The 24,443-nt window shown below is 39.8% G+C and overlaps 1 protein-coding gene across 2 annotated transcripts in view; it reads left to right on the top strand.

Annotated features, from left to right (window-relative positions):
* The window catches only part of LOC109967637 (cadherin-18-like), a 202,572-nt gene that overhangs the window by 79,990 nt on the left and 98,139 nt on the right, over positions 1 to 24,443 (top strand). For both annotated transcript variants that reach the window (XM_020613365.1, XM_020613366.1), the window contains exon 4: positions 3,495 to 3,614. In XM_020613365.1, the coding sequence (XP_020469021.1) occupies positions 3,495 to 3,614 (120 nt within the window). The remainder of the gene's footprint in view (positions 1 to 3,494; positions 3,615 to 24,443) is intronic.

Raw genomic sequence — 24,443 nt, 5'->3', positions numbered from 1 at the left:
TGTAATTAATTTCTCATTTAAAAAAAATTCTTAATCTTAAAAAAGAAATTTAATGTGAAAATAAAACATATTTCCTATAAACTACATTTAAAATAGCTTTAACCACCAAATCAACCCTTTCCAAAATAAATAAAATAAAAAAAATCACACTGTGACAGAGTGAGAAATAGTATGACAAAGTGGAAGACTGTGACAGGGTGGATGTGGATGTGAGAAAGAGTGCCATCAATGACAATAATTCCACCCCTTCACACTAGACCCTGGAATGTGAGAGGGTAGGAAAATTCATAGTACTATGAAAAATATTAAAAAGTAATGTGGCCAAAATTCTGTTGTCAAAGTTAACACTACACTGAAAGTGAGGTGTGAGAGGTGTGTTCTGTCTTTAAAGCCATCAGAGCAGCTGTCTATGTGTCAGCAGGACAACGGTAGGACAAAGAGTATTTACCAGTTCGACCAATAAGACAAGTGATTCATAGTACTATGAAAAATATTAAAAAGTAATATGGCCAAAATTCTCTCTGTTGTCTACACTCATGGGAAAACAGACTGAAAGTGAGGTGTGAGAGGTGTGTTCTGTCTTTAAAGCCATCAGAGCAGCTGTCTATGTGTCAGCAGGACAACGGTAGGACAAAGAGTATTTACCAGTCCGACCAATAAGACAAGTGTACTGGACAAAAACAGTTTGTACGTAAGATCATCAGGAAGAAATCACATTTTTATGTAGCATATACATTTATTGATTTTAATGATTTTCCCCAGCTCATTACAAAGGGAGAAAGTGAAAGTGAAACACAAGCGTTTTGTGTGATTTATACATCTGACTGTGGAGATTGATATATTAAAATAGACATGATGCATAAATAACATGAGAGTTCTACAGGAGATGCTTGTGTCTCGAATTCAGTGTGGATTGATTCATTTGATATATTGGAATTTTATCTGCAGTGAGACGCGTGTAGAAAATACTTCCAAAAACACTTCCAGTGTGGATTAGAGGTTAGCATGCAGTTAAATGAAAATGTTTTTATACAAATCTGTTTTGAAAATTTAAATTTTGAATGATAGGGTGAAAATATTATGTTTAATTGAAAAGATTTTGAAAGAAAAATGTACCAAAACATGTTCTAAAAAAAAGAGTCCAGTCTCGCCAGCATTTGAATTTGTCTTCTTCAAACCCATACTGTAAATGATATACCGGTACTTTTATTGCTGTTATTTAATGGTGAGAAATAATTGGTGTGAAGGGATGGAATGTTAAGCTTATGGACGTACATATAGTAAGTCATGATATTTAAAAAAAAAATTTTAAATTTGAGATTAATGCAGCATACCTTGTGTGTTACCACACATAAATGTGAGAAACCGTCAGAACGGACATTAGAGAATGACAATAGTTTAATAGAAAACAGTAAAAAATATTAAAATTGTAATTTTATTATTTAATTTTATTTTACCTCATGTTAATATGAACACTTTATGATTAATTCCTTTACCCATTGAAAACATTATTGACAGGTTTATACTGCCTTGTTTTTGCCTTTAAATGTTGGGGGCACAGACACGTTTAAACTTGCTATTGATTTAAGCAAAGCTATCATTTTATGTCAAGGAGTGACCGAACAAGTTCAGGTTAGGAAAACAAGAAAGAATTATATTTGACAAACTCCAGGCTGACTTTTTCCAAATTTTAACCCTCATCAGCAGCAGGTGCTTGCTTGGTTGTCATGGTGAAAGAGCAAGGTTTTGGTGAAAACTATGGAAAACCTTTTCTGTAACAAATGCTTATGGGAAATTATTCCCATAATGACAGACAATTTACAGGTCAACCCCTGTTATCGATACAAATATCATAGCAAACAGCTTGATCCTCAGAAAGCTCTCAAAATAACGTTTGTGTTTTCATAAATAATTGTGTTCACTTCTCTGTGTACAGCATAACGTAAGTGTCCTGACAGCACTGATTTTTATTTAGGGGTGTTTTTTTTTTTCTCCTCCTTTTTTTTCTTCTCTCCTGCTGTGGAGAGAGTGCTTTTATCTCACAGCAAGAAGGTTCCGGGTTCGAGCCCCGGCCGACCTGATGTCTTTCTGTGCAGAGTTTGCATGTCCTCCCTGTGTCGGTTCTCTCCGGGTACTCCGGCTTCCTCCCACAGTCCAAAGACATGCGGCTTAGTTTGATTGGTGACTCTAAGTTGCCCCAAGGAGTGAGTGTGAGTGTGTGCGGTTGGTTGTCTACATGTCAGTTCTGTGATAGACTAGCAAACTGTCCAGGGTGGACCCTGCCCCTTGCCAAATGTCAGCTGGGATTGGCTCCTGTTCAGGAATACGTGGTGTAGATAATGGATGGATGGATGGATGCTGTGGAAAGCAGTGACTGCAGGAACACGAGTTACATTTTCCATTTGATTTAGCTCCTCATCAGTGTACTTCTCGTAATGCTCTAGTAGATGGCCCTCATTTTCTATTACTTCTCCAGCATGTACTCAGACTAAATTGACTGCACGGATCAGGGGCTATTCCGATATATGTGTAATAGGCTAGTCCAAGGGCCTGCTATTGTGTTTGCTTTTGTTTGGATGTAAAGACAAGCATATTACTCTCTGCTTATTATGAGAACTTAAAGTAACAATACTTTTTTACATTTAAACATCAGCTCCAAATTTATTTTGATCATAGGCTGACACCTAATTAGGTGAACGGCATCTTTAGTAAAACAAAAAAACTGCCTTTACTCTGAGTATTCATCTTTGATGTCACAGTAAAGAAAACAATGCATTCATATTTGTATAAACTCCTGTAATATTACTTCACTATTCTATGGCTTATGACATTTTCTTTCTAGGTTCAATAACAGCTTCAACTTGTAAACAAATGCACATGTGTGCTACTGCAACTAGTAATTAAGACAGCTCAACTCAGTTATAGTCAGCAGCTGTAGGGGGAGACAAACTGCCAATTTAAATATTGTTGCTTTAGGGAGTAACAGTTTCACTTCTGACCACACCAGTATCATTGCTTGTTGTTGTGTGCTCTGCACCAAACCCCACAGTGATGTCACAGTGTACACTGCAGCAAAAAAAAACAAACTAATTTCTCAGCCAAGTGCATGATTAAGCCTTGATTGTACTTCAGGGTGATGTAGAAAGTGGACAACACTTGTACACACTTCAGTCCTACAGTCAGGGGTATGCACATGCAGACATGTTACACATATGCACACTATTAAACATTATAGCAGCCTCCTGACAAGTAAGAAAAGATCTACTGTCTCTTGAATGTGTTGTATAACATCAACAACGACAAAAAAAAAAACATGAATGCAGTACTTACACACAGAGCACTACAATATGAGAGTCCACTTTCAAACTTATGTCATGTGGATATTCTGCATGGTCACTTCATGTAGCTGTCCACAGAGGGATCTGTGGACAATGTGCCTGTTTTTGCTATTATTTGTTTAGTACTAATCACCACTTGTTCCCTTCTCTTTGCAGGAACGTCAGTTTTCCAGGTGACAGCCTCAGATGCAGATGACTCGACCTATGGCAACAGTGCCAAGATAGTATACAGCATCCTGGAGGGACAGCCCTACTTCTCAGTTGACCCCAAGACAGGTACAGCTGCTTTTGTGTTTACTTTAAAGACATTTTAACTGCTGCAGAGAGAAAGTTCAGAGACAGAGGCAACTAGGGAGCATCTAGCAGAAGCAGTACAATAAATAAGCTAATGGTGCCCAAAGCCAAGAAAAGGACTGTGATTTTTACTTTACTGGAAAATCTGTGATGAAGGGGCTTTGTAGATAGCATGTAGTGATGCATGTGGCATGTTCCTGTAAACTGCTTTCAGCACCGGAGCCAGATCTTTTAGGAAAGGAGTGTCACGAGCTGGGGAGGCCCTTTAAAAGAAGATGATATATTCAACTGAGTGTGCAGTTGACTCCTTTATAATTCATATTTTAATCACATTGTTAGAATATCACAGTGCCATACAGATGACTCTCAGCTCTTAAGAAAGAGAGGTGAAAGAACCCGTCTAAGACGAAATAGTGCAGTTGTCTGTTCAGTAACATATTATAGTGCAATGTCTCCATACAATCCGTGTCCACTGAGATGCCACAGTGGCTTAACGGTCACAGTGCCGCATGAATTCCAGTGTCCTTGGTTGGGGGCCTTGTTTGGGTGTCTTTCATTCGCTCTCTGTTCTTCTTTCCTCTAACCTCTCTGTCACTGTCAAAACATGGACCAAAAAGCCTGAATTCTGTGTTCTTTACCTGCAAACACTTTACTTCTAGTTTGGTTTTCATGTCTAATGTATTTATGTATTCAGCATGCAGTGCATCTAGTTTAGAGTAAGAACAATTCTTAATCACAAGGGTTTGCACAGGAATATGTATCTGTGGTCTGTGCACATTTCATGAATCTGACCAAGAGTTTTCCAAACAAATTTAAATGAATACATTTAAAAACATTTATAAAACAGACCCAGGAATTAAAGTTAGTGGAACAGACGCTATCCTCTGAGTAGGCGTCACTCTGGCTCTCTATACACCCATCCTCAGCTGTTATACAGTATTTGCCTTCCTTTTCAAAGACATGTATCCACTTGAGTTGTGTTAGTGTCTAAGTTCCTGTACTTTGTTAATCAGCTTTGGTTGCCTGGGGTGGGAGGACTGTTGTTTTCATCATTTAACTGATGAATAAATAAAATTTTTGAACCACTGACAATAATCTTTGGTTTAAATAAAGGTTTTATCTAAAACATCACTATTGTCAAAAAAGAATTTGATCTGAATCTAAGATCTGCAAACCTCCAGGTTCACTGACAGAATTTAGAAAAGATTTCTTTCTTCTTTTCAGTTACATCTGTCAGTCTTCTCATGGCAACAGTAGCATATGATAGTGATAACTGTGCAATTTGGCCAGTCAAAAAAAATTAAAGATAAAGAGCCACTTTCTTGCTTAGTGCCTGGAGTGTTCAGAGCACTCAGTAAATATACAAATTTACAAATATTCAAACACTGGCCTGGGCCTTATCAGTACAGGGAACCAGGCATTTATTTCTAATGTATTTGTTGTGTGTTAATGTAAGCTCAAAACGTCCTCCATGTTTCTCAGTTGTCTTGAAAAATCTAGATAATGTCCAGTCCATGGCTCCGATTCCATCATTACAAAGCCATGTCAGGCATTCTCCTTTATTAATGCTACCATAAATGATACGCAACACTTCCTCCAGGACCTTTACATTAAAGTACTGCAGCCTTCCCTTTATAGGTAAGCTATTAATGTGAACAAACACCAGAAGGCCTTCTGCTTAATGCAAGTCATGATTAAGGCAATGAAAAAAGACTAGAATTATTCAGGGTTTTAAAACATCATTTCTGTGAAAACGAAGACGCAGAGCAGCTGAGTGCTGAGTATGATACAACTATGCCATTGTACTAAATGAAACAGTGCTGTGGAAGTGTACATTATACTGAATTTGCCATTTGATCTGTTGTAATAAGCTTTCAGTAATTTCACCCCTTGTAATCTACAGTATATTTCAGAGGTGCAATATTCTTATGTTTATTCTATAATAGGCTGGATTTACATTTGTCATACCTACTGCTCTGCCTCTTCACGGTCCATCAACTTCTTCTCACCTCACTCTATGACCTCACATGTCACCCTGCAGTTTTAATATGCAGTACATACAATGGGACATCAGAGGAGAAGGAAACACTGCACATCTTTTAATTAAAGATGAGATTTGAATCTGGTCTTAGAATGATCAGTGGTAGCCTTTGTAGTTTACTTTATCTGATGTGCAGCACAGCTTCTGTGAACTGAGTGGACTGTAAACATCGAATGACTGTGACTTAACGTGTTAGAAGAGATGGAATGAAACCAGCTTTTTCCTCCCCAGCACTGCTTTTTGTCCCGGTATTTTTCTTCCTGCCAAATGAACACTTTCCATAGACGCTACTTTGTCCATTAACAATGAACAAGGAAAAAGGCCTTGCAGAGACAGTGTACAGTGCCTTCTGTCAAAGTGTTTTTGAAAGCACATTCCATTCAATGTGAGTGGAATTAACTGGAGACAGACACAGTACAAAGACACAGTAGCACACTGTCTGCATGGCCAGTGTTAATGTGTGTTCCCTGTATATAAAGACGGTGTCATGATGAGACAGCCTGAAAGCAAATCCAGTTATTTCAGTTTTGCATCATTTCATTTATATTTACATAGCACTTATTGTGTTCCCAGTTGAGGAGAATAGATGATACGTATGTCTGTTTACTGCTTCGGGCAGAACAAAATGCAATAAATAATGTAGTATCCTGCACTCACTGCACCTAGCACAGTAGTTTTCTTTAATGTGACTGTCATTGTTTATTCATTTTCACTTTCACTAATGACAACGATGTCAGGAAAAAAGCTACTTAATTAGTCACTTTTACATATACAATCAGTTGGAAGTTTATTAAGTACACCAAGCTAAAAGTACGACCCCAAATCAAAAACATTTGGGACAGAATGTAAAATCTAAATTAAAACTAAAAATAGTGATTAGTAAATAATCTGTCTCCTGTATCACATTGAAAACAACACACCAGCACATTATTTGATGTGATACCTCATCAGTTTTATTCTTTGTTCAAATTAAACACTTCAATCCAGAAGTGGAAGTTCCCTTTGCCAAGGGCACTGACACAACCCCAGACCATGACAGATCCTGGCTTTTGGACTTGATGCTGCTAACAGTCTGGATGGCCCTTTTTGTCTTTGGTCTAGAGCACACAGCGTCCATTCCTTCCACAAAAGACCTGAAACACTGATTTGTCTGACCACAGTACACGTTTCCACTGTGTGATGGTCCATCCCAGATGCCTCTGAGCCCAGAGCTTCTGGACACAGTTAACATAGGGCTTCCTTTTGGCACAGTACAGTTTTAAGGATAATCACCAAGCATGTTACACACACAAGGAATTTGTTTCTGGTACAGAAGCAGCATTTATGGATGTAACTACATACTGTAGTGCCTGACACAGGTGTGCCAAAGTCATCCTGAGCCCATGTGGTTATATGTTTAAAGAAAAGGGACAATTCTTGATTCAGTGCCGTCTGAGGGATCAGAGAGCTCGGTCATCCAGCTTAGACTTGTGCCCTTTACACACTGAAATCCCTCCAGATTCCTTGAATCTTTTAATGATGTTATGCACCGTAGATGGTGACAGATCCAAATCCCTTCCTGTTTTTTTTAAGGAACATTGTTTTTAAAGATTCCAATAATATTCTCACTGGTGCCAATCCCAGGTGACACTGGGGGAGAGGCAGGGGCCACCCTGGACAGGTCACCAGTCTATCACAGGGCTGAGATGTAGACAAACAAGCAGACACACACACTCCCACAAGCAATTTAGAGACACCAATCAACCTAAGTTGCATGTCTTTGAACTGTGGGAGAAAACTGGAGTACCCGGAGAGAACCCACACAGGCAACAAGTACTGTAGAACATGCAAACTCCACGCTGGAAGGCACGGGTCAGCCGGCACTTGAACCTGGAACCTTCTTGCTGTGAGGCGACAGCCTTAGCTACAGCAAACTACCATGCTGCAGTACAATTCAGTGTGGTACCACAGTCTTCAAACATACAGATGAATCAATATCTATTTAAGACTGAACAAAAACTGAAGGTTCACCTTCATGGGGGGAGATTTTATAGTAGGTATACAAAATATACCTAATAAACTACCATTTGCTGCTGAATTTATCAATACAAAGTGAAAAGTGAATCAAAATGATGATAATATGAAGAGAATTCAACTTTCATGCACTCATGTGTGACCTGCAAGTGGCTCTGTGTTGTGAAAGCAATGGAACTCTCATTTTGTGTATTCAAACCTTGTCTTGCATAGTGTTAGCAAATCAAACCTGTATGACATCCTGATAGCAAAATGTGATAGTGATATATATTTTGGCAGCTATATTTGCTGTCAGGTCTAAGGAGAAATCTACCTTCATATTTCCTGAATATATCATTAAAGTGAAAGTCAGCCCAGAATCTTTGGAGTATCAAGCATCCACCCCCTGTAGATATGAAAGGTGGCTCTGAAAAATTTATAGCTTACTTTTTCTTGGATGACAGTTGTAGTCGGCTGGATTCACAGCAGTTTACATGGCTTCCAAAGCTGGCTCGTTTCTAAGTGGAAAAACTATCAAAACAAAAACTTCGCACACCACTTTTTCAGGATAACCTACCTCTCTGCTGTCAGTATTTTCAGAACACTCATATTTTTCACAGCGTCCATATTGATTCTCCCACACAAACCTTGTGAGCAAGTGTGTGTTGTATGTGTGTTGATTTGTACACGGTAGAATGCCCAGCTTCTGTTTTTCAAATGATCAGTTTATTCCTGGGCAACATGTGGATTTTTGAATGCACAGACAAAGCAGACAGTGCAGGTTTAGTAACAGCAGTCTTTGCTTCATGCAGTGCAGACTGTGAACTGTTGTGTAGATTTTTGCACTTTTGTGCACATAACTTACAAGCCTTCACAGTTCTGTAACAGAATGAGAGCTCCAATCCAAAAACTCATTTGGGATTAGCAGAAGGATCCGACTGGGAATGCCTTATGTGGATGGATTGTCAGAACATCTAGCCTGAGTCTTCAAGTAAAGTCAGCACTTACACATACCATTCAACCTAAGATCTTAGCTGGCACTGCCTAACCTCCAGAGAGGAAGACCAGAATGGAATATGACATCACATGCAGGTGCACCACCATCACTGGGAAGGGATCGCAGTCATTGACCAGGAGTCAGTGACAGAAATGTTAAAGGAACCATTTACGTTTTCTAAAAATGTCAACACCACTGAGAGTCAGCATTGCTCAGAAAATTCGTAGGCTGGTTGGCTGCCTGCAATATGCACATGACTGCGCACATAACATACATTGGCAAAGACACCAAGCTGAAACTGACATCTTCAAAGTGATAAACAGACTCAAAGGCTTAAGACGTCCTAGTGGTAGTCAAACGGCAAAGAGGGTGTTAAAGGCAGACAGCAGCAGAGCAGAACAAATGCTGGAAATCTAAGGATACTGAGCAACTAAACATTTTGGCAGAATGAATACTGACTTCATGTGTGTCACTAAGAGTCAATGCTCACTGTCCTTACTAGCCGTAGTAACAGTATCACTCAGTGCGAGCTGTGTGCTTTGTTTACAGTCTGCCAGCACCTCGAGTTTTCACAGTGATCTTGTGCATGTGTAGTTGAGCCTTGCTACTGCAGCCAAAGTAGAACATTATGGGTGTTTGGAGTTATTTTTAACAAATATGCAGGTTTGGTGTTTTGTAATTAAGAAATGTCTCAGACACTGCATTAGTGGGTTTGTGTTTCACCGATGTGTTTTTAAGTTTTTTTAAATAACAGTGGAGGTTTATGGCACAGACAAATAAATCCAAGCTGGAGACTGATAGACACTAACCGTAAGTACATTGTCGGTTTTAGGCTTTGTATGGGGATTGTTGAAATATTAATAAAGAAAATGACCAGCCTTATCCTTTCAGCTTTAATTACATTTCACTGTCAAGATATTGTCTGAAATGTGCTTAGATTTTTTAAAATTGTATTTACGTTTAAGTCTACTTGACTTTTTACTAAAGAAGACATCATATATTTCCAATATCTTTATCCACAAAACTGTTAGAAAATTAAAGGCTTATTGCATAGTTTACAAATGAGCATATGCCCATATACTGTACATGTCCATTTGTCAATCGACCTTAGTGCCCAGTCAACAAGTCTTTTTTACTCTGTGAAGATGTACTGTCTGATACTGAAGGTCAAATGGCCTTGCCCTTTAAACTATAACCATTGTGGCCTGGTTATGACTAATTTTAATAGTTTTATTGAGCTTAGAAGCCTGGTCTCAGGTTAATATTTCCTTCTCACTGATCAGACTGGACATAGAGTTCCTAGCATTTGAACACTTTTCATTCATTTATGTAAATGCAGGCATTTTCCATTTGCCTACGTTTTCCTATGCTGTAATCATCCACTATACTGTAGATGACTATTTGTAAGTGTTTTTCTGACATTTGTTGTCTGTTTACTCCCCCCAGCAGGGATAACACATGCAAACTGCTATAAAGCTGCAGTTTGGGAATTTTTTTTGTGCAAATTTGTCAGTGTACCACTGTGACACTGCAGTCTGTCCACTCCCCTGCTCATGAGTTAACCTCAAATATAAACACTTAGGGGAAAAGACATTTATTTAAAGCTGTTAGAGTTTGAGTAGCCAATCGTCATCTCTTATTCAAAGTATGTGCAAGATAACATTTATTTTACTTTTTCTGGCAGAAGTAGCCAATTAGCAATAATGGTTTTTAAACGTCCTTATTTAGAAAATGATGGACGATTATCACCAGCAGCACCAGAATCGCTTTTGATACTGATCCTAGCAACAGCCAACCCTGAGTCTATGAAGCTTGTTAGAGAACAAAAACCTGTGTAAACAAGACCTGAAAAGACTGAAGCTTTCTATTCTGAGATCTGAAACATTTTCTGAATTCTTCATTACAACTCTGCTGGAAATGTCTCATCTATATTTGATCAGTCATCCACAGGAATAGGAAAAATAAACCAGACAACACAATGCACACAGAAATATAAGGTTCATGGATCTTGTTAACAATGTTAAACAATTTTAGGCAGGGTCTTTTTCCCTGGTGGGAGGTTAGATAATAAAAACCCCAGACTGAAAGAGTACAGCACCAGCTGTCCTCCTTCTCTCACCACACACGCCTGCCCTCCTCTACCTTGTTTTTTAATACAACATTTCACCAATCTTCTTCTGCTCTTCCCTCGCTGTCCTCCCATTATTCCTTTTGCTCTCCTCTCTCCTATAGCAGAAGATTGCTTCCCACCTGGAGGGATTCTGTGATTTTCTCTCTATTGAAGTAGGGCTATTTAGAGGAGTGTAGTATGATTTAGAGAGAGGATCTATTAGAAGACACCACAACTGTCCTCATCTAGGTGGTCTGCAGAGACTCAGGCAAGGTCAGGCACAAAAGCTTATGTGCAGAACAATTCGGGAAGCCAGATTCCCTCCTTCACACTCACAGGTACATTGATGAAGCAGGGTTTTTATCTAATGGCCTTGCAATTTATTGTCATAAAATCTTTGCTTCCCTTAATCTCATTTTGTTTGAATACAGTCTAGTCAGCTGACTTCAGGCAGTTGCTGAAGACAGGCAGCTAGTGAATGAGTGAATATTTCTACAGCCATCTAGTGTACACATTACAGTGTTGTGCAAGTATAGTTGTAATATATGCAAATGGCTAGGTATCCCCTGATCCAATCTAGACATAATGTGCATTTCCACCTGAAAGTTCATGGCACCTTTTGTTTCCGGGAACTGAAGTCCAAGAACTTTCTCTGGGGTAGAAGTCTCCCAAATGCATTGTGATTCATCTTCCCATAGCAGGGCCAAAGGCTCAGGAAGCTTAAAAAAATTGCTGACGTAAAAGCACAGCTGTTGAGTGTCATTGAGAATGCAGCATGTAAAATGCTGTGCAGTATTTCATAGTATACTGTGTAGTACAAGAGCTAGCTTAAAGTTCAGTTCACACACATTAAAATTAACTAGTTCTTGTTCACAGTTCGTGACGAATCACCTTTAAGTCTCACGTAGCACAACTGATCCTGGAATTTGTAGCAGAAACTCTGAGATGGAGGTTGTTTCAGTGCATTGGTGTTAGTTTTTGCTGTTCACTTCACCACCCTGTTAATGAAACACATTCACTTTATATAATTCAGTTTACCATTCATTAAAAAATGAGTGTGTTCAATGAATGGCACTCTTTTAGGGTGTTCATGCACAGCACTGGGCTCCTGTTCCCTGGGAAATGTTCCTGTGGTGGAAACAGGCCTAGAGTTAATGGAATGACATCAGTGAAAAAAGCCAATACTTTGTTCATTGTGTTCTACTGTGTTTTGTCCACATCAGCCTTTTAGTGTTGTAGCATAGCTCTTTTTATGACAGCCCAACTCTAGAGTATCAGCAGATGAGAGAGATGAGAGTAAAAATTGGAGGTGACTGATTCTGTTCTAACACCTGAGTTGGCAAATTACATGGATTTGCTAAGCTCCAACTATAACAAAGCTGTTATCTCTTCTTTCAGTAAAACTCAGAGTACAAGCATTTGAGAAGCAGCTTTTCATTTTTATCCAGCCACTGATTTCACCGGTTAAAATGACAGATGTCGCCTGTGGCATATCATGTCAGCTGTCACAAATTAATGGGAACTCATAGAGTAACTGAACGGGCCAAAATAAAACTTGACAGCTGCTGACAGGTATGAGTGCTCACTGTCTGTACTCAGTCAAAGATTATGATGTAAAAGAAATCCTACTCCTTAAGACCAAACACCTGGATAAGTATTTTCCCCAACAAAATAAGTCTTGACTGGGACATCTCATATTTACATATATATAGTAGGACATTTCATGGAGTCTTTTAACTACCCATGAAGTGAAGGTGAAAAGGCAGTATTCTGAACTCCCCAAATGTGAGTTTGAAATGTATCTTTTATAAACATGTAGACTTGCAGTGCTATCTATAGAATAAATAGAAAACCCTTCATCACTATCACTGAGTGCTGCAGCAGAGGTGATATTAATATCAGACCAATTAGATAGCTGCATAACTACTGAGTCTCTGGAAGCTGACTGTCCTCCTGAAAATAAGAAGACTATGTCGTTTGTGCCAGCAGGTTATTATGACAAACTGTATAATAGTTTGACAACCTCTAACAAGCGTGTTAATTATGACACAAGCAAAGGCAGAAGTTAAGTGCCATATTATATATATAGCCAAAAGTTCTGTGTTAGGAGGTGGGTGGGGTAGGTGGCTGGTAAATGAGCTCCCAGACAAAAGATTTTCAGGTCCAATTTGTCTTGTTTTACCTAACCAAGATGTGTTTGCTCCTAAACAACTAGTGTCTGTTTCTAAACCTAACTAAGTAGTTTGTGTGACTAAACATCATGAAACAGTGAGTTTCATAAATGTAACGGCATGTTTGACAGTTTCCATGACAATGAAAATCTGCAAAGCTTGCTGGTGCAACATTATGTTGTCATTAATATTGGCAAAGTCTTGCAAGTTGCCCCTGCCAGTGGAACACTATTTCAGGAGATACTCCTGAACAAGATGAGACAAACGACCATGTGTTGTATTGGTTGGAGGATTTGTTGCTAATGATTTTTAGTAGTTTAATCAAATGTAGGATTCTATAAATAAACACTATTTGGGTAATGCTACTTCTGGGGATTAAAAAATAAAATTAGCCAGGGATTGATTGATTAGTGTTCATTTTTTAAACTGTTGCCAGGGGGCGACTGTGTTTCAGTGGGTAGAGCAGTCATCTACCAACCGGAGGGTTGGTGGTTTGAATCTCGGTGCGTGCAGTCCACATGTTGAAGTGTCCTTGGGCAACACACTGAACCCCCAAGTTGCCCCTGATGGATAGAGCCATCGGTGTGAGATGGCTGCCTTGTGTGTAACATGCTTGGCCAAATAAAGGTGATTATTATTATCCAAAAGAATATATAATCTGAGTAAAACAACTTTAAATAAGTGTAAAACCCCATAATTAATAAATAAAATAGAATAGTCCAAGATAAACAGTATTAACCACTCACTGTATCTCATTAAATGTTTCTCCCAAAGGGAACACAAATCTCTTTGCTGTACTCTAATTATCTTTGAGCACACTCTGGCAGTACCATTTAGGCCACTACTGTCCACAGACAATCCATTGAACCAACAAATGAATGAAAAAGTTATTCAATAAATGATTGATAAAAGTTATGTAAAATAGAATCACATGCATTAAATAAGTAAATTCTTGTTGACTGTACTTGACAACCCTTTACATCAAACTTAAGCTGAAAATCTGCTATCTGTATACATGATAAAAAGCAAAGGTGATAGGACACACACCTGGGGCGAGCCAGTATTTGGCACCTTGGCACTGGACATACAGTATGTCATTTCACCAAGACCTGCTGGACTCTGTCCATTAAAAAATCTAAAAGCAACATCAGAAGCTGATCAGGCAGTTTAAAGAAAGAAGCAAGGCATTGGATAATCGTGTGAGGTTGCATCTTATTAAAAGCCAACAAAGGTCTCACATGAGATTTGGGTTTCTCTAGATTTTTGTACACAACAAAACTGCATAACATTTGAAATGTGACCACTTTGGCACCTCAATAACCGAACAGTTATGGTTCAGTGCACTGTATACAAGCACAGTGTGTGAGTGATGTTGGTGGGTCAAATCTGGCCACTGATCTATGTCGCATGTCAGTTCCTCTGTCCGCCCCTCCATGACCCACTTCCCTCATAAGGTAAGATAAAGAAGAAATAATATAATAAAGAAGAAATAAAGGTATACTGCCCCCCAAAAAAATAACTTAAAATAAAGAAAGATGGCCACTTCTGATTTGCACTGTAGACCAGTCCAATTATACTGACAGTAGTAAAGATAGGAAAGGACCTCATGGTTAAAATACATTAGCCCCACTGTAGGAGAATGTGGTTAATAAATTACATTAAAACTGTAAGATCAGAAAAGGTTTAACATGGAGTGATATTTAATCCCATCACTGCACTTTCTTGTGTTACTAGAGGGCTTAAGTGGTCAGTTTTATGGTTAATAACAGCACTGAAGTCATCAGCAATAACAATGCTTGTTGAACCACACAGTAATGACAAAATGTTATGGAATGATGGGTCATCATCAGTGGGGTCAGAGATGTTGGTGGTTAATGGATGCATTAATGATAACAAATCTTCCTTCTGGGTCAATGATAAATGTGATGGACCAATGGAATATTTGATTTATTATTATTGAAATGCCTTGTTGCCTACAATTGTATGTTGCTTTGCAATTCAGGGTCTGGGAGATGTTTATGAGGCGATCGTGCAATGGGTCAGTTCTCTCCTGTCAGGGTCCCGGAGCAGCTCAGAGCTGCATAATTTCAGTCTCAACAATTAAAATAGTAAACACTAAACAATGTAGTGAAAACGCTTATGTGCTGGCTACACCATGATGGCTTTATAGTTCATAAAATAAATGATGGTAATCATTTTGTGAGCCTGAATGTTTATTTTTGTGTTCTGTTTGTGTGGCACTGAATGTATAAAAAGCAATTTGCTTAGCGTCTACACTCTGTGTTGTATGGTAGTCTCTCCTGTCTCACAGTTAGGTGGAAGTGTTCAGCTCACTAGGGCTGGTGTGTGAAAATAATGCTTTATTGATCACTGGACTTAAAAAAAAAAAACATTGGTTCAGACATTTAGATTCCCCAGGTGAATTGTAAAGGTGTGCTCAGGCAGTAAATTTCTATCTCACATCATTTGACTGCCGGACTGCTGGGTTTATTTGCCCCAGACAGACAATGTAACACCTACAGATGGTAGCTCTAAATTAACTAGCAATATGTGCACTGACTGCATGTCTGAGAGTATGCCTGTGTGTCTGTGTTTGACTCGGGCCCTGACTGATCTCACAACTCAGCAGAAACTATAGCGCTTTGTTTCATGTCCCTCTATCTTTTGAAACATACCCACAGCGCTCTGAATAAGTGCCAATTTGTGGCTCAAGTTGAATCATTTTGATCTAATGCATTCATATTCATATAGGCAAATCCGCATGTAAAGACATCTCTCCAGTTGACTTTGTATGCAATTTTGCCACCTCTAAAATTTGATTGATGCTCTGTCTGAACACACAGTAACAACTTCTGTCTGTGCAAAATTGTCCACGATTCATTGCTCATGATATTATATTCACATTGCTGAAATTCACAAAAAACAAAACAAAAGATTATATTGGGGGCTTTGTAGAGAGCTGGACAGGAACTCAGGAGAAAGAGAAGAAGAGGGGGTGACCTGCACCACTGGATCACAGCCAGACTCAAACTGCAGATGTTAAATGTACAGGGTGTGCACTATAACCACTCGGCTAATGGTGCCCCAAAACCTTCTTAGTTTTTAAAAGGTGGCAAAAATGGTATCAGTGCAGTCTCAGAGCTGTCACTATACAACAGACTGATGCTGGTTTAATAACAGTTATCAGCTAGACATGTTTTGGTGATATAATAAGTCTGTCTTGAAGTTAGGTATTGAGTAGCTGGTTGCAGCTGACAGTTATTAGTACAGCAGTACTGGTTACATCAGTTACTTTGGTCAAAGAGGGATTTTAAATCAGAGCACAGTCACAGCTCTGCCTTTGTCTGCTCCCCTGAAACACCCACCATCTATCAGACAGAATGAGTAGGAGCAAGCTGACCACACCAGCTGAAATAATATTGTTACAACTGTAATCACATTTATATTCATATTATATGGAATATGTACTTGTATTATACTTACACTGTAAAGCTAGATACCTTCCCACACAGTGCAGACTTCTTGCTGGTTAGGCTGTGGAAGTAAATTAAATTTTGCCTCATCCTGCAGAGAAGAGTGTCTGTTAGTGATCATATGGACATTAGAATGTAATTTGTGCAAACAGAAGGAATCTGTGGTGATTTAATCATTAAAAATGGGACCCTCTTCTCTGTTGTAGCAACGTTTCGTGGGAGGACAGGTGGATTTTTATATTAAAATCTTGCCCATGGAAACTTTAAAAAGCACCACAGGACTCCCACCTACTCTTTATCTTGATCAATATGATTAGCGTGACTGTTTCCCCTTTAATCTACATGCAGAGAGACAGGAAATGAATTCTAGGCTTTGGCCATGCACTCAGCAGCCAGTGTGTCTCTGAGGGCAGCAGCTGAATGCTAAACACTTGTTTAACATGTTGTGTAGCATCTCACTCAGCTGACAGATGAACTTAGCGGTGTAGGCAGGTGGAAGCCAAACACAACATGTTTGCTGGAATTTATCTGACATAGGTGGAGAGAAGTGGAAATGAAAGCGAAAGGAAAATACAAAGAGCAGAAGAAATTAAAGTATAAAACAAAATAAGGGCAGGCATGTGAATTTTAACTCCAATTTGAACAACAGTATATTAGTATAATAGAACAATAGCTGTCACATACTGTACACATAGCCGTCTACCACACTGCACATTTAAAGTGGAATTAGCAAATGCCAAAATTAAGTTCAACACAACAAAATGGTGTATTTCATTTGTCAAATATCCCAGCCATTCTCTTGTTTAGAAACATCAGCTGCCTAATAACAGTCATTACTATTGACACTGAAAGCTAATTGGCCACAGGCTCTGAGGTAATATTGTGTATTTACGTACATAACAAGTAGTGAATATGTTGATGCTGAGTGTGTCAGTAAATGTCCACAAACAACATACTTGTTCTCCCAAAATATCCAGTGTTGCAGTCAAGTACCTACTTATAGTGACTGTCCTGTTATTACATTTTTATAGTTACATTTAGACTTTCACAGCACTTAATTACCGTATGAAGAAAAATTGTGGTTTGATTTAATGCATAAAAAGTTTTCAGTGACTTCAGATACCTCTTCATTTACAGTAGCCAAACCAAGATCTTTTTCTAACCTTGGCCAAAGTGGTTTGTTGCTTACAACCTAGCTAGAGACAGGACTGTTAATACAACCTCCAATCTCAAATGTGTTAGTCATACCCCCAACCAACCTCCTGACAGCCAATTTGAGTGTTGTCTCACCATTCAATGGCTATTATCAGTGGTTATCATGGCCATAAATGTGATTAAGGCAATACCTCATAAACCTTTCAGTATAAAGAGATGTAGTAACTAGGTGACCTCAGGTGGCCATAGTAATAACAGAAGAAAAGGAGGTGATGCTTTTTATAAAGCTGGAAAATTTAGGTTAGGAGGAAGTTGGGGTAGGGCATTGGTTAGCACTGTCACCTCACAGCAAGAAGGTTCTGGGTTTGAACCCCGGCCGACCCGATGTCTTTCTGTGTGGAGTTTGCATGTTCTGCCTGTGCGGGTTCCCTCTGGGTACTCCAGCTTCCTCCCACAGTCCAAAGACACACAGCTTAAGTTGACTGGTGAGTAAGTGAGTGTGTGTGTGTGGTTGTTGGTCTACATGTCAGCCCTGAGATAGACTGGCAACCTGGCCAGGGTGTACCCCGCCTTTCGCCCAGGTTGGCTCCAGCACCCCCATGACCCTATTCAGGAATAAGCGGTATAGATAATGGAGTGATGGAAGTTGGTATGGATGGATGGGTCAAAAAATAAGTTCAAGTTTATTTAATTGAGTCACCAAAATTCTTTTGAAACTGAAGCCATTTTACAGAAAAGGTTATCTATCAAGTCATCAAATAATGGCCAAGAGAGCAAAATGGATTTCTTCTTCAATCTCACTCAAATCACATACTGTAGCAAACATCATCTTTTATCTTCCAGTAAAGTAATAAATCTTCCTGTTTCAATAGATAATGGAAGAGTACCACAGTGTAATCTCTGGCTTTTTGTGAAATTCTGTCTCACATATTGTATTATGTCTAAAGCATGGGAAGTACCCAGGCTGAGGAATACTTTAACATAGTTTTAACATGAGGACAGCGAACAGATCATCAAGGGAAAAACCTCAAGGAGCTCAACCTGACACAGTATCAACTAAGGCCAACAACGAAAACAGTTCAGTCAAAAATATACTCAAACTAACACTCAAACAAAACTGAAGAAACAAACCAATAATCCTTAATACAAGAAAATCCAAAACTCAAAGAGAAACAGATGAACGGGAATCCAGGGCAGGAACAGGATAGAAGGATACAGACTTACTGGAGTAACACAAACTGGGTGTGGTGAGCAGACATAGCAAGCGCAATGAACCAGCAGGTCACTGAGGGAAAAGAAGGAATATATATACACACAGGCAACCAAGGCACAGGTGAACACAAGGAGTGGTGATTGTAGACCAGGGTAAAGCTGGGGCAGGTGAGATGACACAAAACAGGACGTCTAACCAAAATAAAAGCACAAAAACAGGAAACAAGTTCACAAACCATAACATATTCTCCTTCATAAGACAATGTGTTTGCAATTATTAGGTTTAAACCAGATCTCAACAGACCACCTTGGTAAGCAACCAACATGAAATGAGGCCTTTCTCAACATTACAAACGTTGTCATGTGTTTGACTGACTGCTGTTAAAGACTCCTTCTTATCCAGGATTAAATACTGTACCTCTGTGCATATGAACTGTTGAGAAGTGCATTACTGAAATGACAAAAAAATCTACATATCCAGCAAACTAATGCACTGACAAATGCGTCGGTGTTCACTGTGACTGCAGATGAAAGTTTGGACATTAGTTACATCCCACATATCAAACATAATGTGACTAAGCAGCTAAAAGCAGGGACAAGGCTCCCACTAAGTGTATGCCCAGTCTAAAGGTATAGACAGTGATTCTGCCCAAGAATGTTTACATTTTGATCAGCCTCGCTACAAATCTTTCAGTTAGGGAGTCATAACCAGGGCTCAAACTTCACTTTTTTTTCTCAGTGTCCCACAATTCTTCCAAATCCTACTTCAGTCCCAGACCTACAACCATGTTCCCAGATCAAGTCCCGTTTTTTTTTTTAATTTACATTCTAAGTATAATATGTAGTTTCAGTTGCTCGTATAATGTCCATATCTAACTATAAACGTTCTCCTAGTTATTCTCTGATGTTATGTCTGAATAAAAACTTTTGGCTACATGATCACTTTTTCTTATTCATAGCCTGTTTTCTATAGTCATTGTTTGGGTTGCTGTTGTTTTAAAATCTGTCTGGTCAGTAAATGCATCACTTAGAGCACAGCTTAGGTTGACTGGTGAGTGAGTGAGTGTGTGTGTGGTTGTTGGTCTACATGTCAGCCCTGAGATAGACTGGCAACCTGGCCAGGGTGTACCCCGCCTTTCGCCCAGGTTGGCTCCAGCACCCCCATGACCCTATTCAGGAATAAGCGGTATAGATAATGGAGTGATGGAAGTTGGTATGGATGGATGGGTCAAAAAATAAGTTCAAGTTTATTTAATTGAGTCACCAAAATTCTTTTGAAACTGAAGCCATTTTACAGAAAAGGTTATCTATCAAGTCATCAAATAATGGCCAAGAGAGCAAAATGGATTTCTTCTTCAATCTCACTCAAATCACATACTGTAGCAAACATCATCTTTTATCTTCCAGTAAAGTAATAAATCTTCCTGTTTCAATAGATAATGGAAGAGTACCACAGTGTAATCTCTGGCTTTTTGTGAAATTCTGTCTCACATATTGTATTATGTCTAAAGCATGGGAAGTACCCAGGCTGAGGAATACTTTAACATAGTTTTAACATGAGGACAGCGAACAGATCATCAAGGGAAAAACCTCAAGGAGCTCAACCTGACACAGTATCAACTAAGGCCAACAACGAAAACAGTTCAGTCAAAAATATACTCAAACTAACACTCAAACAAAACTGAAGAAACAAACCAATAATCCTTAATACAAGAAAATCCAAAACTCAAAGAGAAACAGATGAACGGGAATCCAGGGCAGGAACAGGATATATCTAGATATTTTCTGGGATTTTGTCTTGTTGACACTTATTTTATTGCCTCCAGGAAATAACCTTATTCTGTATCCATAAGTCTAACATGAAAAAAAGCTGCTGCCCTCCCTCACCTATGTCTTTTATAAGCCAACCTAACTGCCAGCTATACAAATTTAAGCATTACAACCTTAAACAGGGTAACAAACTCACATGAGTACAGTGTCACAAAAGCCGATCACTGTGTCATAACGTTTCGCTTGCTTAAGCAGTACTGTAGGTGACTAACTGGCATGTTTTCCTCTCAGGGCTTAATGTAACTATGTGCTCACTGTTGAGACCAGTATTACAAAACCGTGCATACCCACATACTCAGTTTGACGCAGCTGCTGCTGATACCAGCTCTTGTACCTTTGACACCTTGACACTCCAGAGCTGCAACCAGAGATCTGAATAACTCTAAACTAAAGACATCAGGGCTTGCTGGATTTGTTCATGTACCAGTAGAATCTACTGTTGTTAGCCGGTTATGCATTTTGATTTAACTACATCTCTGTCTTCATGTTACTATTTATTTCTGCTTCTTTCATGCAAACGAGTTGAAGTGAAGTGATTGTTGTCCTCATTTGATAATACACTATGACCCAGCCTGCATGAAATCCACTTAAATTTAACAATGAGGGAAATATATATTGTATATCACTAAGGAAGAAGGGAATAAAATATGAAATTGGATGACTTCTAGCCATGCCCTCCATTTGGCAAACAAAAAACCCCATAGCTCTTTACTTTTTCTGATCCTCTCAAATATTTTTGAACTTACTTTTTTTCTGTCATTTTTCTTCCAACTTCAGTTTATTTTCATCCTGTTTCTTTGTTTTCTACCATTTACAGACAAATGGGTGACAAATTTAAGGAAAATCTGATGGCAGTGGTCTCCTCTAGGATGACAGTCCATAGGACTAGAGGGGTCACTGAATGGTTTAATGAAGATGAAAATGCTGTGAATCATATGCTGCAGCCTTCAAAGGCACCAGGTCTCAGCCCAGTTGAACGACTATGGGAGATGTTCGAGCAACATGTTAGGCAGCATCTCTACCACCATCAACTAAACGCCAAGTGAGGGAACATCTTTTAGAAGAATGGTGTCTGTCCCTCCAGTAGAGTTCAGAGACTTGGAGAGTCAATGCCAAGGTGCACTGAAGCTGTTCTGGTGACACGTGGTGGCCCAGCACCTCACTGAGACACTTCATGGTGCATTTTCCTTTTATTTGTCACCTGTCTATATTTAATAAAGGGATACAAAAAGAGAAGCTACAAGTAGGGGCATTGTCTCAGTGTTTCTCACACCATATTTAAAAAAAAGAATTTTTGTCATAAGCTGCACCAAACACCCATTTGTTTTTCCTCTTATCTGTTCCATGGTGATATTATACAGTAATTTCCTTTCTGTGCATCTCTCTGGTGGCCTTGGAAAGGAGGCGCTGGCTCTGTGCCTTCATGCTTGTATGAGCACATGAATTATCAGGAGAGAAAAGGATGGCTAACCTTGGACTCTCTGAAGTGGAGAGAATCACAGGATGAAAGCCAAACATTCAGACTGACAAAATGGCTGTGTGTGTGTGTGTGTGTGTGTGTGTGTGATTGAAGGGGGATGCTTTCAATATAAATTTCCTCTCTTTCGTTTTTCTTCCTGTCTTACCTTCCTAGGTCTGCTCTGTGCTGGTACAGCAGACATCTTGTGTAATATATATATACAGCGAGGTGACCAATAAAAGGAAAAACCACCATGAAGCATGTCAGTGCAGTGCTGTGTCACCACGTGCCACCAGAACAGCTTTAGTGCACCTTGGCATTGTTAAACAGCACAATACACTTTCTGTGCTTAATGTTGAACTTTATTTCATCAGCACCATGTCCACTGTTTTCCCATGCACCATCCTGCCCTAGATGAAGCCCTCGCTCCCCAGCCTTCTGGTGTTTTCACAATGAAAGCCTAAACTGAATAATGTGCCTGTAAACATTCATACATAAACATGTACATGGACACATCTTAATGTATGGAACTTAAGGCATTGACTCTCCAAGTCACTGGACTCTACTGGAGGGACAGTCACCATTCTTCTAAAAGATGTTCCCTCATTTGATGTTTAGATGATGGTGGTGGTGATGCTATTTAACACGTTGCTCCAACAGCTCCCATAGATGTTCAGCTGGGCTGAGACCCGGTGACTGTGAAGGCCACAGCATATGATTCACATCATCTTCATCCTCATCAAACCATTCAGTGACCCCTCCACTCCTATGGATGGGGGCACTGTCATCCTGGAGGAGACCACTGCCATCAGGATGGAAAGGTTTCATCACAGATTAAAGACACTGACCAAAAAACTTTAGATTTAGAAGTGACCCTTCTTTCTATGGGGACAAGTGGAGCCAGGCCATGCCAGCATCTGTATTCATTAGATTTCTCCTCTCATTCATCCATGCTTTTCCTTTTAAATGCCACCTGCTTGTAGGCCTCTCGTCCTCCTCATTACATGCAGTATATTGTTCAGCTAAAATAAATGCAAAGATGGAAAGTGACAAAGAGCTGAAGTGATGTATAATTATGTAGAATTGGAGGTATTCATATTTTACATGTTAATGCTGAACTTTGTATTCAACTACCATTTTGACATTGTACAGTAGATACTAATTTCTTAAAAATTTTGAATTTTAGATTTTATAAAGTAGCAGTCCTTAACTCTTTAATCACTGTTTGTTCAGTAATTTAAGAGGAGCTCTTCTGCACTGTGAGCACTTTTACAGTGGGTCAAATGATTATGATTGGAGTGTTGAACCCACAGAACTGTTGGTGCTGTTGCAGCAGCAGGCTGTGATTTTTTATCTCTGATAATCCCAGTGTACACTACCTGTCCAGTACCAAGCAGCAGACAGACACAGAGTAGCTGATGGTAAATGGTCTTATACTTGTATAGCGCCTTTCTATGCTTTTACAGCACACTCAAAGCGCTTTCACATTATTCGGCCATTCACCCATTCGCACTCCCAAGCACTCACGCATTCACACACCGGTGACATCACCGGGAGCAACTGGGGGTTCAGAGTCTTGCTCAAGGACACCTCGACATGTTGAAAAGCCGGAAACCAAACCGCTAATCCTCCAGTTAGGAAATGACCCGCTCTACCTCCTGAGCCACAGCCGCCCCCAAATGGAATGCTTTGTTCAGTAATACTGATTTGTACCATATAAAGAGGAAGAATGCAGTCTTATTAACATCATCCTCGCCTGCCGCTCTGCACGCTAACTCATCAGAGGTATTATATCACCAGGTTCATTCATCAGGTCTACCTGAGCAGGTGACCAAACAGGAAGTCATTAGGTCAGGTGGAGGTGGAGTCTGTGGCTGCGCTTTCGAGGGTCCAACAACCACTCCGTTGTTACAAACAGGAAGTAGAAGGTGTGTGTCACACAGTGCTTTTGGTGGGCAGCTCCGTGCTGTTGTGTCTCATCTTGCGTGACGTGCGGTCGTCTCAGGGCCGAGCCTTCTGCAGGTTAGACATAGCGGCAGTGCGCTCGATGTCAATGAGGGCGTAGAGCTCCTTGCGGCGTGTGGGTGTGGTCGGGGGCAAGGGGGAGGTGGGGGTGCGAGGCATGTGGAGGTTGCTGCCGTCTGAAGCACCCTTATTCCCTGCACTGTTGTCAATCTCCACCTCAATGTAGTTGAGGGTTTTGGGTGGCTCCGGGTGGCCTGGCAACAGAGGCTGGCGGAAGTCAAATTTGAAGATGGTGGGTCCATCTGTGCGCCAGTGGGCCGTGTCCGGCCGGTGGGCGCTAAGTAGTGCCGTCAGGTTCTCTGTGTTGACGTAGTTGTGTGAGGGCTCGAGAGCGGCAGACAGAGGG

Source organism: Monopterus albus, unplaced genomic scaffold (genome assembly GCF_001952655.1).
Source record: "Monopterus albus unplaced genomic scaffold, M_albus_1.0 scaffold133.1, whole genome shotgun sequence".
Taxonomy (NCBI): Eukaryota; Metazoa; Chordata; class Actinopteri; order Synbranchiformes; family Synbranchidae; genus Monopterus; species Monopterus albus.
This window is presented reverse-complemented; position numbering and strand designations above follow the sequence as displayed.